The following is a 17,485-nucleotide window of genomic DNA, read 5'->3' on the forward strand; positions in this document are numbered from 1 at the left end:
GAGTGAGAGAAGGCACCATTGGTTGATGGAGCAGTGCCTTCTGTATACATGGTTAGAGTCACACATTCGCCCTGTCAAGACTTTTAGATTTCAAAAGTAAACACAGAGAGATCAACTTTGTGATCAACTTCGAGTTTGTCAAGAGTTTGAACAATCCCCCCAAACATATGCTCACATACCATTCTCCCATTTTGACTTTGTAAATTTAGCTAAATGAAGACCAGGCATAGCTCCAACATGAGGCCTGTCTGAGGCTGTTTTCTTTTGATGAGTACTAGCAAGATATATTTGAGTCGGCATTGCACATTACTAAAGGTTTCTAAAGAAGTGTCTACTAAAATGAAAGTATCCTTCTGATTTTAAAATGAAAAGAAGACCAAAATAAAGAGATTGTGTTTCTGATAGGCTCTAGTACAAGTTCTGATGGGAACACACTAAGTCAATAAACAGGGATGCCAACAGCTTATCCAGCTTCCAGAAAAAAGCATGTACCAAAAAAGGTCATCTTAAGATGAGTATTCTGAGGTCACCCCTATCGTGCTGTATTGTATCGGGAGTTGAGTGAATTGTTACATCCCTAGCACACACTGAAAAAATTGTCGCAGATGCCACCAATTTGGTCGCAGTCTCAAGCCCTGCTGTCAAAGTCTCGTGTCGTGTTGATGTCAGGGTTAGTTATTTACACAATGTGATCACTAATGGCGCAATGTTCACATATGAAAGTGTGTGTGACACAGTGCTGCTCAGACCTACTGAATTATGGTCAGTAGATCAATTTCAAATAATACAGAATGATTGACAGACTTGCTGCGTTAACTCAGATCAATGGTAGATAAATAGGACGATTTCTGTCCAAATCTGTTTATTTTTCATTGACTGATCAGAGCAAAGTAACAGGTCCTGATGGAGCACCCACATTAAATTAGGTGGGAAAAAAAATCATTATAATTATATTTATTATAAAAAATCATTTTAATTTTTATTTAATTTTTTGTTTAAAAAAAAAAAAAAAAAAATTATATTTGTTTATTTCATTTTCTACATTATTAAATGTTTGTGCAGCAGACAGAGAAGTCCATTTGCCTCAAATTTAACTTCCTCAAATGTCAGTGTGCTTGTACGCAATGATGTCTCCACATTAAATGACCAAAACGCTCATTTAAATAGGGGCAGTCTGCACCAGTTCTGCTCGTGCACTAATGATTGCTGCAATTTTAGTGAATTCCATGCAGCAGGTGAGGAAACTGCGTCACTAAAGGATTTAGGCAAGCAACTGGATTACCACTCTTTATTTCAGATCTTTGTGAATCCGCCCCTCAGAGTACAACATGTGACACATGCCTCCTTATGTCTCTCTCAGATCAGTAACTCTGTGATCTACCTTGCGGGTTTTCTGAAGGTGCACACTTAACCTAAACAGTGACAACTGGCTTGGCTGAACCGCTGCTCTTCAAACTGAGAAGAGAATGATTAAATGAAAAAAACCCACATGACTATAGAGGGCTTTGGTAAACCAGGTATCATCTTTTAAGTACACTTCGATGAAATATCCTTCTGGTCTCAAACTGGAATGTATACCTGTGAGGATTACTATTGCAACAACACATCATCAACGCAAGACGACTTTTCCCGCCGAAACGCCAGTCATTGCACAGTCACTCCCGCTAGGATGTGAAAGCACATCGGCTTTTGTTGAGCAGCTAATAGTAACGCCCAAAACAGCTCATGGAGCACTCTCTTTGTAAAAGGATCTCTGATTGGCTGAAAGAAAGCGTCCCACTCCTTGATCTCTAAAGAGTGGATACAGAGTCGAGAGAAGACACAGAGATACACTGTCCTCTCAGAACACTTTGAATTACAATATGCTTGAAGAGTATTCTGGACTTTTGACCAAATGAGGCTAAAACACCCTGACATACTGCAGCTTTAAAGTAGGATTTTAATACCATGAGTTATTCATTTTGAGTTAAGCAAAAAAAAAAAAAAAAAAAGACCGTGAAATAAAAGAACTTGAAATTTTGCAAGTCAACATTTTTGTTTGATGTTAATTGTACTTGAAACAACTTAGCTGGTGTGATCGACACGTGAGTAAAAACTTACGCAGAACAGCAATAAAGCTCTGGTTATCGAAGAGGACCCACAGTCCAAAGCCCATAATCAACGCTCCAAAGACCTGTGAATGGTAGAAGATGGAATGAGGCTGCATGGTATTAAACAAACATTCTATTCTTCTAGGCCTATTTCTTTTACACAGGAAGTATTTTTTTCATGTTCCCACGCTGTCACATATGTGATGCATCAGACATGGTCATTGACAGGGTCATTCTAAAAGAAAAACAGTCTGATCCCAGCACCCACACTTAGAAAAAAGGTGTCTTGGTATTAGAATAGTTTTCATTTCTACACAAAAGCAACATGTAACTTGTATCTTACTTGATGTAAGAGCACTGGTCCTGTAGCTTTAAGGTTTAAAATAACTGCGCAAAAAATTAATCACTTGTTTAGAAGTAGTGCAAAGGGAACTGTATCTGTAGAGCAGCTTAGTTGATTCATTAACCCCTAAGCAGCCCCATAAGGATGATTAGAACCTTCAATAGGAGCAGTTCATTTATAGAGCTTGGTAAGCTTTGGGCAGACATAAATAACCCGCCACTTCCTAACTTCCCCAAGCCTAATCTCTTTATATGGACAAACACGGACACCAACATGCACACACATGCTTCCTATTAGACACCAGAAGTGTGTTTACATCAAAGCTCTAGATTGCATTTACAGGCACAGACTCATTGAAAAAGTCTGGACAACCTCCACTGTCAGGTTTCGGAGTCTGAGCTTTTGGCAACCCATGGACTTTTAATGTCGGGAGCAGAGCGATGGAGGAGAGAGCCAACATGGCTCATCTGCTACTGTTTAGACATGGTCTCTCTATAAAGTCTACCCAAGCTTCAACAAAGTAACACTTACTGATGGATCTCAAATAATAGGAATGCTTTGCATTGAAGTAAAAGCTTGACAGCCATCAAACTGCTCCTGCTACTTCATAACTCAGACGTTGTGAACACTAGAAGCCAGCAGCTGTTGCAGGCGCTGATGAGGAAATGTCAATACTTACGAAGAAGAGGAGGTTGAAGAGGAACAGAAAATACTTTGTGACTGTGATGCATCCTTTCCCCATGGTTGTGTTTCTGAAAGAGATGAAGAATTTAACATTTATTATAGAGGTTGAAATGGTGATATAAAATGGTGATAAACAGAAAGACAGGAACAGAGAAGAGGAAGTCAGGGTAGGAAATGTAAAGGGTGGGGAAGAAGTGGGAGTGAGATATGATGTTAGAGTTGTGTATATTGCACTTATTGTGTTGTGAAATCCATTTAGCCAGTCTCCAGAGCACATGGCACCTGGGTACCCGCTGTATTTCTCTCCGCTCTCCTCTGTTGCTCTCTCCACTGGCCTTTCTGTTTTGTCTTTGGTCTGTATTAACCAACGCTTCATTTTTAAATTGTTGTCTGAAGTTTAATGCATGCTAACTACTGCCTCACACACCCGTGCATGCCTGTGGTGAAGAACAGTGACGTGCAAATGTGAGTGCTGTAAATCTGTCGTTATAGCCTCCTGAGGAGCATTCTAACAGTGTTAATTTTTTTGTCAGATGTCACCTACATGAGTCCATCATGACAGCGATTGCTGTGTTGTCAAAAGTCCAAACAAATTCAAAGAAAAATCTCTCTGTGCCGGAACAAACAGGCAGGGGAAATAAAACAGGTTATCACTCGGGATGCACAAAATATAAATTCTAGGCCGAAACCGAAAATAAGAAAACCAAGGCTGAAAACCGATGATTTTAGTGTGTCGGACATGAAGGGGTTACTATAAAAAGTTTCCCAAACGGTATCAACTGTCATCCCCCTGATTCGTGATAAGCATGCCCGAAACAATCTGAAAAAAGAGAGAAAAAACTTTATCTGACAAAACCAGGTTCACCCTTGTGGCTGCTGGACTAGAAGCATTAATAACTAGAAAAGCACTTGGAGAACGCAGACCTCCGCCATGCAGCTCATTTCCACCCACATTGTGATTTCCACCCTATATTGTAGTCCTACATTGATTTTATATACACTGTTAGATTAACTGATAATGAGTGTTTAATCATCATAATCTGAGAAAAATACACACAAATTATAGAAACAAATGAAAAAACACAACAACAACAACAACAACAACAACTACACACTAATTCACTCAAAACACACCAAAGAGGACAACACAAAAATGACAGGATAGAAAGAAAAATACACAAAAGAACAACAAAATATACAAGCACAACAAAAAAACACTAAAGGACCATTACAATGATCGGCCGGCCGATCAATCGGTGCATCCCTATAACCTTTCAAGTTATCTTGCTAACAGACAGACAGGCAGATAAACGCAGAGTAAACCAAAACCTTCCACTCTGCGCTTCGTGCTTGGCGAAGGTAATAATTTGTCCAATTGCACTGCTTTAATTTTTTGTGAGGTTAGTACACACTCATAGCCATAAATGCAATGGTAATAATTATCTTTTGATTTTCAGCCTTGGTTTTCTCATTTTTGCTTTTCAGTTTTTCGCCAGTATTTTTTGAGAATGCTCTTAGTGACATTTTTCTCAAAAGAGACTAGTGACAAGTGTATGGACTTTATCTTGTGTTACTTGAGATTTTTCTCTGACATGAAAGCACATATCATTCTGTAGTTACTGTCCTGAACAGGGGCTGCTGCCATCAGCTCGTCCCCACCAAAAGCTCACAGCTTCAGTTAATGCAGACTCATTCTCACTGGATACCCTGCAATCATATGATGAATCTATGTTAACATGAAAAGGTCAGTGGTTCTATCCTTCCATCCATTCATTTTCTGAGCCGCTCACTCCTTTTTCAGGGTTACAAGGCTCTGCTGGTACTTATCGCCAGCTTTCTTCAGGCACTAGGTGGGGGTACACTAGTGGTTACATCACAACCATTTATATTAACTAACTACAATACAAACTTCAGCAAAAAAAAAAAAACTCAAAGACAAATAAACTATTCAGAAATTATCTGAGATGATAATGCTTTAAAAGAAGAGAAGATGCTCACACTTGAGTATAAACTATGTGCAGAGCTGAAATGTAAACAAAGGACCCTGAGTGGCCTAAACCTTTTAAACTCTGTAACCCCAGTTACGTCTCGCTGTGTGTGAAATGGACCAAACCAACCTGCACTGCCCCAAAAGAAAGCTCTAGTGCAGCGCCACAGTTCTTCTCTCACATCAACAACACAGCTTTTTAATCCTTCAGCACACAAAGAATTAATTTATTTATTTTTTTGTTGAAGAAATCTGTCTTTGGCTAAGATAAACAGCCAGCTTGTATGGCTCTAAATTTACCTCCACTAACACTGGTAACCATGCACGAACTAAGATTTCTGTTTATCTGCTCTCTAAATTGTAAGAAGTGCAATCATCTGTTCCGCTAACCTATATAGTGATACGTGGGAAGAAAAAGGATTTTTCATTTGGTATCAATGAGACTGCAGTAAGAAAAAACCTATTGCATTTTTTTGCTGCAGTAGTTTGCCAGGAAACTTTTCATCATGAAACATCTGGGCTAACAAACCTAAATTATTTAGACCAGTGTTTCTTTCTTAACCATAGGACTTGTGGGCAGCGAGGGCCGCGGGGCTTCATAAATGACACAGATATCACATATACCAATAATGGGAACAATTCAGCTTCTCATCACATTGGTGGCACGGCACTAGTGTGCCAATCTGTACAACCTCCAATGAGCAGAAGAGACTCAGCCAACCGGCCAAAAGTTATGAAGTAGATAAATCAAAACTGAAAAGGACAGCAGTAGACAGAAACCCACAGGTGGTTTTTTACCTAAGGTAAACTGATGCTATTCAATTATGCACAGATTACTGAATCCTTTAAAACTAAAAGACAGTAAATACTTAACGCTGCAGTATGTAGAATCGTGGGACGCTCCCCCCTCCTCTCCTGAACATAACTTAAAAGTCCCTTACCAGTCTTGTTGTGAACGCTTGCGTGAACGCACACCCTGTGGAACTCTAGAGACTAGTAACAAATGTAGGGACTTTCTGACATTTTAGAGACATGAAAGCACGTATCACTAGCTGCTGTAAGGACAGTAAGTGGCTCACAGCTGCTCCCCACACAAACAGTCGTGCTGCAGCAAGCCCAGCTGATCAGAGCAGACAGACACTCCACATCCACACTGCAAATTAATTGTGTCTGTTCTCTCCACCTTGTATAATGTTTCTCATAGGTTTACAAGCGATTTATCCTGTCTGTTATCACTCTTCCTCTGACTCTGTATGTGAGGCGGACTGCGCACGGACTGAAAGCGTATCGCGCTTCCTCTGACTCCTACTGAGTCAGAGGAAGCTCCATGGAGTCTGTTCCTCCCAAGGAGAATCACAGCAGACTTTATATGGATGTGTTTTTAAAGCAATTTATTAATAAAGACGTTACAGTCGACTGTCTATGACATAATTTTAACACACACCAGCAGACAACAAACAGCATGAAGGAGAAGCCGGCTAACGGGAAAATGATCAATCCACCATTGGGATCCAGCGTGTGTAAAGACTTTGGCTTTAGCACAGACGAAGACATCCTAAAGGAGTCGCTCGCTGTGTTGATGACCGTCGACCACCAGGCCCTTCAGACAGCATTTGCTGCAGCAGCACATGACAGCGTTAGCCATGCAGAAGCCTCATGATAACCATCATATTAAAATGATAAGTATCAGGTTCCACCACTGCTCATTTAACCTGAACAGATCAGGTTTCACTTAATTTTTTTATGTTAATATTGTATTATTTTTATGTTTGAAAAACAGTCGAGACTTAATAAGCCATTTTACTTATTCTTTTGGTTGTGTGTGGTTTTATATTGCAGTGTTTCTTTCTTAACAGTGTCAGGAACTATTTTACTGTTTTTGGTTGTGATTTAGATTCAAGTGCAATTTTTTTTACAAAAAGTGACAGTTCATTTTGGTTTAATGGTTTTGTTTTATTTATGTAGGATCTTTTGAAGTTCTTGACATTCCAATTGTATGGTATTACAATGGTAATAAAATAAAAACCTTTGAGAAATAAAAGTTTACTGCATTTGAAAGAGTATACTTGCATTATTATGATACATTACATTATTGGTTAATTTGGTCTAAAAAAGATGTAGGCAATAATATTGCTTATCGGCAATAATTTGGGGACAATACATTGTAAAGCAAAATTTGTTATTGTTCCAGGCTTAGTCGCCAGTTAGTTGTGGGCTGGTGTAATTAGCAGCAGTAGTAGGCCTGCTGACCTACATCGACTCCTAGGCTGTGGGGGAGCAACTGTATACACAACAAACAGAAAATCTAACTAATTTTATCTGTCATTGACCAAAAACACATAAAAATCAGTTAGACTTTGCAGCTTTCTCAGCAGTAAGTAGCTGTACCTTAGCTTGTAGCAAGAACAGCTTGATTCTAAAACACAAGATGTGAGATGTTTAATGTTTAAGGAAGTGCTTGTGTAGTTTGGAGATGTAGCATTTAAAGCTTGCTTGCTAATGCCTGATATGTGATTACGGAATCTCTCCTGATCAGATCTGGTCAAACTGCCCTAAGCAGGCCAGATACTATCGTCCTGATAACATTTACCAAGGCCTCTTCTCAGAGGCTCCGTCATTGTTATGGCTAGCGCTATCAATAGCATGCAAAAACCCTGAGCAGAGAACAACTACAGATTCATTGGACAAACACACTGAAACCATGAATCCCTGGTTTGCCCCAAAAAACGCTTTCACCAAATGAACCCTGTGTCCTCAATTGACTCCATCTCAATTGACTTCACTCAAAACTGCCACAAACATTATGAAGGGAATATACTGGATCCAATCAATAGAGCTATAACTCATTGAGTGCCATTCACGTCTATAGACGTTATTTGGTTTAGTAACGTGGAGTGCCACACAGGAGGCACTACTAAAACCGTGACAGCTGCCTCTTACCACCTCAGCAAGCATCTCGTAACCCACCTCCACCCCAACTCCTCCAGGTCGGTATGTATCCAACTAACTGGGTGTCATTTTTTGTCATTAACATATGCTCTGATCTGTTCCAGGGGTTTCTGCTAACCGCTCTCCTTACTTTAGCCTTTAGCAAGGGCTCAGGGAAGGTTAGGGATGAGTGCTCTCCCTACCTCCGGCTTTCCACGTAAGCTCGTGGAAAGGGCAAGGAGGTGCCGGAACAGACCCATACCGCAAAATATACGATTGCATGCATATCCATGTAAAGCGCTCAAAGGCGCTATACAAATCCTAATGCACATTAATTGTAAATAAATCATTTATTTTGACTAAAGCGGTCCTGACTGAAATGAAGTTGAATTGAAATTGAATTAAATAAAGTCACTTAAAACAGATGTCTTCCTTAAGTGTCATCATGTTTACAGCCCATTGTATTTGTTTAATATTGTTATTTGTGTTGATCTTACATAACTTAATTTGTTCTTTTTATAGACATTACTAAATATTGCCTTTCGTCAACCACTTATTTGTGTCTTTAGTTAGCAAATTACTCTCAACGTTACTTATATGTAACTTCAACATTACTGGTTTGATACTTCTTTGGAACAAAATTGTCCTCAAAGATCTTTGTAACATTTACTGTTAGTGCTCGCCAAGGTAAGTTTCAGTGGTTCAAATGTAAATGTATTTGTTTCGGGCATTGTATACGTAATAGGTTAATAACACTAAGCCTATGCACAACTGTAACAAAATGAACATTTCATATTTTACTGATATCCTCAATGTTAGATTTATGATATACAGTATATAGCAGTGACTATATTTCTTGAGGTCTACTTTTACTACAGTGATTCTCAAGCCATGTGATTCTGCATTCGGTAAATTATTTCTAGTGTAGTTTTATTGCGGATGTGCATGAATTAAGAGCCCGAGACACCATCCTAATAAAAGCTTAAACTTGCAAAAAAAATTTAATACGAAAATACGTAAAACATGAACACAAATTGCCTATCTAACATAAAACCACCATATCGTTTCATAAAACAATTAGCTTTGGACTGTAAAATTCACTTCAATCACTATTCACATAATCACAAAAAAAATAAGATATTTTAAGATACTATACATAACGCTACATACAATGCTGATCAATTTATATGTTGTTGATGTTGTTTCAATGTACCACTGCTGAGGAATCCGGTTAACAAAGGTATTCAAATGCAGAAAAACCTTCTGGAAGTGTCTAGCCAACGTGGCTATGCTATCGGTTTTATTTTCTATTTCTTATAATTCATATCTTGACGTCACTTCCGGAGCTCACTGAGCTACTGGAGCTGAGTAGGCAGGTCTACAGCTGGACCCCTCGCCCTTATATGGCATTTCTTATGCCATGTAATTAATATTTACAATATTGTTAGAATATTATTATTATCAGAATAATTTATAACACTGGCATAGTGGTCTTCACAAGGAGAAAACATGAGCAAAATTACTTTGACATTTTTTTTTTTATTTTGATAAAATGATTTCACATAGACATATAAAAGAACACAAACAAGTAAATAAAAGCTCATTTAAATATACATCTTAGTAACAGGTTCAAAATACAAATTATTAATATTATTAGAGGCATTGCACATTAAAACAAGATAAATATAAAAGGCTTAACCTAAATTAAAAAGCTGCAGCTTGAAGACTTAAGTGCACACTAACTTTGCTACAAAAAAAGATGCATTAAAAGTGTCTTCTAGTGGTGGTTTGGCTCACCAACTTTTTTTTTTTTTTTTTTTTAAATTTAAAGGTCCAGTATTATGTTAATTTTCACCCATCTCTAATTGTTCTAAGAACCCCAACAACATAGTATTTGAGGTTTATTTTCCCAAACTCTGCTGTTTTCCAGATTTTTAGCCTCTGAAAAGTCCCTTTCAGACCGCTTCTAAAAACGGCTGTATTAGGGCCTTCAAGCATTTGCATGAGTGGGCGAGTCTGTAGAAGCAGACTCTACATCTCACACTTGGGGAGGGCTTGGCTTGCACTAATATTATACTGTGTCTGTGTTTGGTGTGCGGGATTCCAGCAGTTGATTGCCATAGTGGTCATCTTTTGCAATCCACACACTGCAAATTACAGTAAAACACATGGCTATTTAAGCAGTTATTGTAATTGTGAGTCCAACAAACGCTGCTTGGATGTGTGCGGCAGCAGCAGTTGAGTCAGTCAGCTGTTTCAAACACTCAGAGCTACATCGCTTCCTTCTCCTCCTCCTCTCTTCTAACCACAGGAATAGTCGATTTCAGGTGACAGTTGACCGCTGGGTCACAAACACCTCGCCAGATCATGTCAAAGGCAATACGAGGCAATATAATGGCTGCTAAAAATTAAAGTGAGTGTGAGCGCCCACGCTGTGCTTCAGATTACCTACATACTGAATAATCTATATAATAGGGATGTAACGATTAATCGTAAGGCAGTTAAAAATCGATTCATAGATATTGCGATTCATATCGATGCTCTGAAAAGTGAATTGCAGTTTTTTTTTAAACAGCAGAGGCTATATATCCTCTCGTCTAAGAAGGAATCTGCCACCACTTTCTTTCTGGCTGCCATCTACTCTTAAACATGTTCATAAATGATTCTTTACCCCTTTAGCACCGAAAGAATATCTGTAATATTACGTGAATATCTGTAAAAGTCACATTTTTCTATTAGCTCTGTCTGCTAGCATCGCTTCTCTTCTTCACTGCAAGGATATCTGCATGCCAACCGACCACTGGGTTACCAGCGCCCTCTGCTGGTCCAACCAAATGACGTAAATACAGTGCAGACTGTTTTTTTTTTTTTTAAGTCCAATTGTTAAGGCACAAAATACATTTTCAGTTGCACTTCTAAAAAGAAAAGGAACTATTATGTAGTTTTGCATTGTTTACTATAGAACCAGAATTTAAATTAATAGGCTTCTTCTTCATTTGTATTATTCCTTTATTTATTTCATTCAAGACTTATTTTTAGTTAAATTGCATTGTTTTGAATAGTTTATAAAGGGATTCTTTTGACAATTAAATATAAAAGGAAAATAGTACAGTATTTCCAAAAAATAAAGGAATATTTGTCTACATTCCCATTTTGTAAAATAAATCGTGAGAGAATCGTATTGTGAACCCAGTATCGTGAATCGAATCGTATCGGGAGTTGAGTGAATCGTTACATCCCTACTATATACTGAATGTAAATACAGTACATTAACTGTGGATAAAGGGCAGTGATGGCCCAATGGTTAATGGAGCAATGGATCATCACTGTGGGATGTTGAACAAGGAGCTCACATTCTTATGTAGGGTAGGAGGACCCAGGATTGTCAAGAGGAGGAGTTTTTGCCTTATGAGTCACTAGGCGAGAAAAATCCAAATCACCCGTTTGGAGCTTACTTTTTACAATGTGTGGAATAAAAAATGAGGGAGGAAACAGAACTTTTTCAACTTGGACCCTCTGAATGAAGCTAATGGAATGTATATCACTGTGGCAAAACCATTATAAAGTGATTTTTTTCATAATACTTCTCCTTTAAATACTTATGACTAAAAATGTTTTGCGATTGACATTCACATTTTGTGAAAAGATCCAAAACTTCCAGATTTAACATTACAATAATAAAATTGCAGAAATGAACACACATCAACTTAAACAATTGCAGTTTGTAGAGGTATTGCACAAATAAACTATTTAGTAAAAAAAAAAAATTCATTTGCTGGTGGTAAATTATTAAGCAGCATTAACTAACACAAGCTAAAAAGTACCATCCATTCTTCAGTCCAGCTTAAGTTTATTCACCTGGTTTTCCAGCCAGAGTAGTCATTGATAACATTGTGAAATTTCCTCAGTGCATCTGAAGGAAGAAAAAAAACATTTGAAACTACTGGCTAGTCTATCAACCAAACCAAAGCAAGGTTCACGATACAATTTTCTCACGATTTATTTTACAAAATGGGAATGTTGACAAATGACTGAAAAATATTCTTTTATTTTTTTGGGGAAAATACTGTACTATTTTCCTTTTATTTTTCATTGTCAAAAGAATCCCTTGATAAACTATTCAAAATGATGCAATTTAACTAAAAATAAATCTTGAATGAAATAAATAAAGGAATAATACAAATGAAGAAGCCTATTAATTTAAATTCTGGTTCTATAATAAACAATTCAAAACTGCATAATAGTTCTTTTTCTTTTTAAAACTGCAACTGAAAATGTATTTACTGCCTTAACAATTAGACTTTTAAAAAAAAACAGTCATTTTACTGTATTTACGGCAGATATTTGTTTAGACCAGCAGAGGGCGCTGGTAACCCAGTGGTCGGTTGGCATGCAGTTATTCCACCAGTGAAGAAGAGAAGCTATGCTAGCAGACAGAGTTAATAGAAAAACCTGACTTTTACAGATATTCACATAATATTACAGATATTCTTTCGGTGCTAAAGGAGTAAAGAATCATTTATGAGCATGTTTAACAGTAAATGGCGGCCAGAAAGAAAATAGTAGCAGTTCCGCCCGTCACGTCCGCTTCTGGAAGGATAAATATATACAGAGCCCTCTGCTGGTTAAAAAAAGTACTGCGATTCAATTTTCAGAGCATCGATGTGAACCGTGGTACCTATGAATCGATTTTTAACTGCCTTACGATTAATCGTTACATCCCTAATTCCTAAAATAATAACTAGTCAAGGAGAACAAACAGAATGTCTGGCTAGCCATCATCAACAGGAAAGGTTTCCGACCTGACTCAGAAAAGCGACACTATAAAGTCTGTAGCAATCATTTAATCACAGGTAAGTGTATATAACAGCGGTCCCCAACTGGCGGACCGGGGTCCAGGTCTGGACCCCAAGACCTTTTTATCCGGACCTCCAAACATTTTTGTTTAAAAGTACTGAAATAAAATATATAAATTAAATTTTATCGAAAGTTATTTTTGAACAGGCGTGCGCGAGGGCAGCTATGTCAGTGTTGGGTCCTTTGCAAGAGCCGGGGTCTGGAGAGATCACTTTTTGGCTTGTATACACATTACTATGAGATACGTGAATGGATTATGGCATTGTCAAAAATTAGAAAAGTGGACTCAGAAAACCGCATCTTTCGAGATGAGTGGACTGAGGCGTATGCTTTCATTTTGCCTTCACCGAGTATTTATTTGTTGAGTCTTTTGCTCTTGTTAAAAGTGGAAACATCAAGCAGCATTTCGAGACAAGACAAAACTTTCAACGAAAATTACAAGCTAGGATCACCCGCGAGGACGAGGAAAATTGGTGAGCTGAAAAGACAGTATTAGCATGCAACACGGGTAATAGTGCAGTCCCTTACAGCACAGCAACAAGCCTACGAGTGCTCACTTCATGTACAATGGATTTTGGGCAAACATAAAAAGCCTTTTACTGACTCCGGAATGGTGAAAGAGTGTATGGAGGCGATGGCAGACACGCTGTTTAAGTGTAAAGAAGGACAGCAGCTAAAACAAAAGGTTCGTCAGACTCCCTTATCATCCACAACAACAACTAGAAGAGCTGAGCTACTGTCGGAGGATGTGCAGTCCCAGCTTGACAGCACCATTCAAAGTGCCCCGTGCATTGTGTTAGCTGCTGATGAATCAACTGACGTGAGTGACAACGCTCTGGTGTATGTCCGATTCTATCATCAAGAAACTAAAATATTTGCAGAGGACATTTTAGGAGTCACAGCTTTGAAAACGCATACCAGGGGAGAGGACATACTGTATATTTGGCCATAAAGTAAATGCTGACAGAGGAGAATTGATGTAAAAAAATTTGTCTCCATCACCACTGATGGGGCACCGTCTATGATGGGAAGAGAAAAGGGTGCAGTCAGTCTACTAAAAGAGGACAACCCAGAGCTCTTGTCATATCACTGCATTATCCACACGTCTGTTCTCTGCTCAACATTTTACAGAGCACCATGCAGAAGCTATGAACACCATCACCAAACTAGTTAACTTTCTTAGGGCTTCATCAGCTCATCTCGTCTGCTCAGGGAGTTCTTAGCAGAAGTAGATGCTCCTGCCAATGACCTGCTCTTGCACTCCAGTATCAGATGGTTGAGTAAAGGAAAAGTGCTGGCACGCTTTTGGAAGATAAGAAATGAAATTAAAGATTTCCTTGTGCAACAAAAGAGTCACAAGTCTCAGATGTTTTTGCACTTTTTAGAAGAGGAAAGTAACATGAACACACTGGCCTTTCTGGTTGACATCACAGGGCACTTAAATGACCTCAACCTGAAACTTCAAGGGAAAGACAATTCTGTGTGTGACTTGGTGGCTGCTGTCCAGTCTTTTCAGAGGAAACTGGACATTCTGAAAATGGATCTTGATCAGGACTGTACACATTTTCCTTCACTGAAGAAGATACAGGAGAGCAATGTCACTGCTCATTCTGACTTCATCCAAAAGTTGATTGAAAACTTTAGGGCTCATTTTGATGGCTTTACATTGGGAGATCAGCTGATGCTTTTTGTAAGGAGTCCATTTTTTGTTAAGAATGTTATCTATTTCTGAAAGGAGGCAATGCATGTGTACAAATGGTCTAATGCACAGGCCCTTCAATTGGAGCTATTAGATTTTCTGACTGATGTAGTGTTAAGAGAGCAATGTGAATCCATTTTGGCTGCAGACTGTGCCAAAGGCAAAGTTTCCTGTACTTAATAAAGTGGCAGTGTACACATTAACATTGTTTGGCTCTACCTATAGCCTTTTCTACACTAAACATCATTAAGAATAAGTACCGCTCACAACTGACCATTACATGTGCATACATGTCTGAGAATTGCTTTGACTCCATTCCTTTTGATTTAAGAGAGTTCACAAACTTGCTTGTTTACAAAATGTTAACTTTTTTTTGTTGCACTAACAGAAGTATTGTTTTACATTTTTATATATAATGCATTATGAGGTGCAACATTTGTTTCCTATTTGCACTTTTGAAATACAATGTTTGCAAGTTTATGTGCATTAGCAGCTGTTCACAACACTGAATGTATTTTTTTTCTGAGGGGTTATGATGGTAATTCATTTGCACCTAATGTATTAAGACATTCAGTATTTATTTTTATGCTTCCTGTTGCTGTTATTAATGTTGAAAGGTTTTATTTGTACTAAAAGGAAATAACATACTTGAATGAATTTCAACAAAATCAGTTGAATAAATTTAAAGATAGTTTTATTGTCAACTTGTTGACAAAGTAACAATTTAATAAAAGGACAGAAAACTGAATTATTGTTGGGTGTTTTTGGATGTCCGGACCCTCGTCGACTGGGCTGATCGGGTTAGTGGACCTCTTGCCAATTTAGTTGGGGACCCCTGGTATATAATATACATGCATCTCTTGTAGGCCCGCCAGCCGAGATGTTACGATGTCTTCATATGAATACACAACTCGTATGTTTATGTTATCATTAGGGCTGGGACAACGTGTCAATGTAATCGATGACGTCGACGGAAAAAAATACGTTGACGCAAAATATGCGCACTGATGCATTGTCTGACCAAAACAAAAATGGAGGCACCGGAAAATAAGTGGCTCCTCCGAGTTTCAAAAGTGCAAGGCAGTGAAGGCACACACTCGTTTGTTGAAGGTAGCTGTTCCCCGTAACCCTCGTCCTTTATCCCGGGTGTGACCGGACGGCAGAGCGTCGACGGGACAAGGAGGAAACACCCGCCGTGACATCAGCAGCAGTAACAGCAACAGCAAGACGAACACACACACACTTCTGTTGGTTCAGAACCCCATGACAGGCTGCCGGCTCCCACTGCCTTTTGGAATTTTGAGTTGAGGAGCAATAAACATATATTGAAATGTTAAGGAATTAATGTTTTTTTCTTTTCATTTTAGATATGTAAATCAACATGTATGAATTACTTTTAGTCAATTAATGGGGAGATAATTGAATCGAGTCAAATCAAACTGGTAAAATTAATCGAAAGATTAATCGATGCATCGAAAAAAAATAATCGCTAGATTAAACGTTTAAAAAATAATCGTTAATGCCAGCCCTAGTTATCACTCAGGCTGCACGTCATTAGAACACTACAATTTTTGCAATTGAAGCATATAAACCATTTAACAACCACAACCAAAGTTATCAATGCTGTCAGATCAATCAAAAAAGTACGATAAGTACAGAGGAGCAGCCGCCCTCCTCTCCCAGCTGCTGGAGGCCCAGCGCTCAGCCCTCCTCACTGCGTTGGCGCGGTGGTCAGAGTTGGGGCAGTCGGGCGACCCCATGTAAGCCGGGTCGCTCCGACCCCCTTTGACTGAACTACTGCTGCAATTAGTGCACCATTAACCCAACCCCCTGGTCAAAGACGCTCTATCTCTCAAAACGTACATGGTCGGTATTTCAAGAGGGAAACCCCACTCGGAGCATTGATACTGTCAAGTGCTGTATATTGGCCTGAGGAATCATTTTAAAATATCTAATATGGGTCAAGTCTTTAGGTCAAAAAGTCCGCAGTGTGCCTTTAAGGCTGTGGCTATCCATACGGTTTCCATATTAATATATGTATTAATTAATACATTCTATCCGTACGCAGCGCCCTTATTTGTCCAGTTTAGGTCACTTTTTAATCAGCCGTTTGGTGCATAGCTAATTAGTCCTGCATCAATACTACTGAGTAGGTCTATAGTGTAAACAGGTTATATGTGGGACTATTACGTAAAACATAACAAAAAAGAAGCAGGTCTATTGATATAAATTAGAGAAGAACAGTCGTATTATATTGTTATGTTAAATTAAATGAAGGTACAGTTGTTGTACAGTAAACTTATATTCATTATAAAACGCGTTAGTTTTAGTTAGGCATCGGCTAATAACCTATATTAAAGTGTTTACTGTGTGCGCCTTTAGTCCGTCTCTGATACACGTGAATTACAGGTAGGTTTGTGACAGAAAGAGTGAAAGAGGAACAAACTAGGAGAGGACAAAGTTTCCTAAAGCCACAGCCACACAAGTGACTCACTGCTCAGGCGTTTTCCAGCCTTTCCTTGTTTCTGACGAAGGTTTTCTTACCGTCAGCTGGTCTTCACAGGGGCTCAGCGGTGCTCGGTCTATCCGTGTATGTGGGCTCCTCTGAGTGTACATGTCCACACCCCCACTGTGGGTTTAACCCCCTCCTTCCCGCATCACTAAAACCAGTGCTTCCTACATTTTTCCCAGATCCGTAACCTGAAGCCATGTCTCTCCTACTCCTGTACACTAAAAAACATAATCTAATCATAAAAGCTTTATTGTCATTTTGCTGAACATACAGAGTAATGCAGATAAAATGAGAGAATGTTTCTACAGGATCCAGTTAAATATAATAATGTAATATCATGTATAATGTATCCCTACAGTGAAATGTGTCTCTGAATTTTACCTAT

The 17,485-nt window shown here is 38.6% G+C and overlaps 1 protein-coding gene across 2 annotated transcripts in view; it reads right to left on the reverse strand.

Moving 5' to 3' along the window:
• Positions 1-17,189, reverse strand: part of cd82b (CD82 molecule b) — a 39,084-nt gene extending 21,895 nt beyond the window's left edge. Inside the window, exons 1-3 of one of the 2 annotated variants that reach the window (XM_028449034.1) lie at positions 17,133-17,189; positions 3,113-3,185; positions 2,101-2,173 (exon numbers count right to left, since the gene is read on the reverse strand). In XM_028449034.1, coding sequence (XP_028304835.1) covers positions 2,101-2,173; positions 3,113-3,175 — 136 coding nt within the window. In that variant the 5' untranslated portion in view covers positions 3,176-3,185; positions 17,133-17,189. Of the gene's footprint in view, positions 1-2,100; positions 2,174-3,112; positions 3,186-17,082 lie in introns of both variants that reach the window. The other variant, XM_028449035.1, reaches the window with a different exon arrangement.
• Positions 17,190-17,485: the final 296 nt, after the last annotated feature.

The sequence above is a fragment of the Gouania willdenowi genome, chromosome 6 (assembly GCF_900634775.1).
Source record: "Gouania willdenowi chromosome 6, fGouWil2.1, whole genome shotgun sequence".
NCBI classification, from domain to species: Eukaryota; Metazoa; Chordata; class Actinopteri; order Blenniiformes; family Gobiesocidae; genus Gouania; species Gouania willdenowi.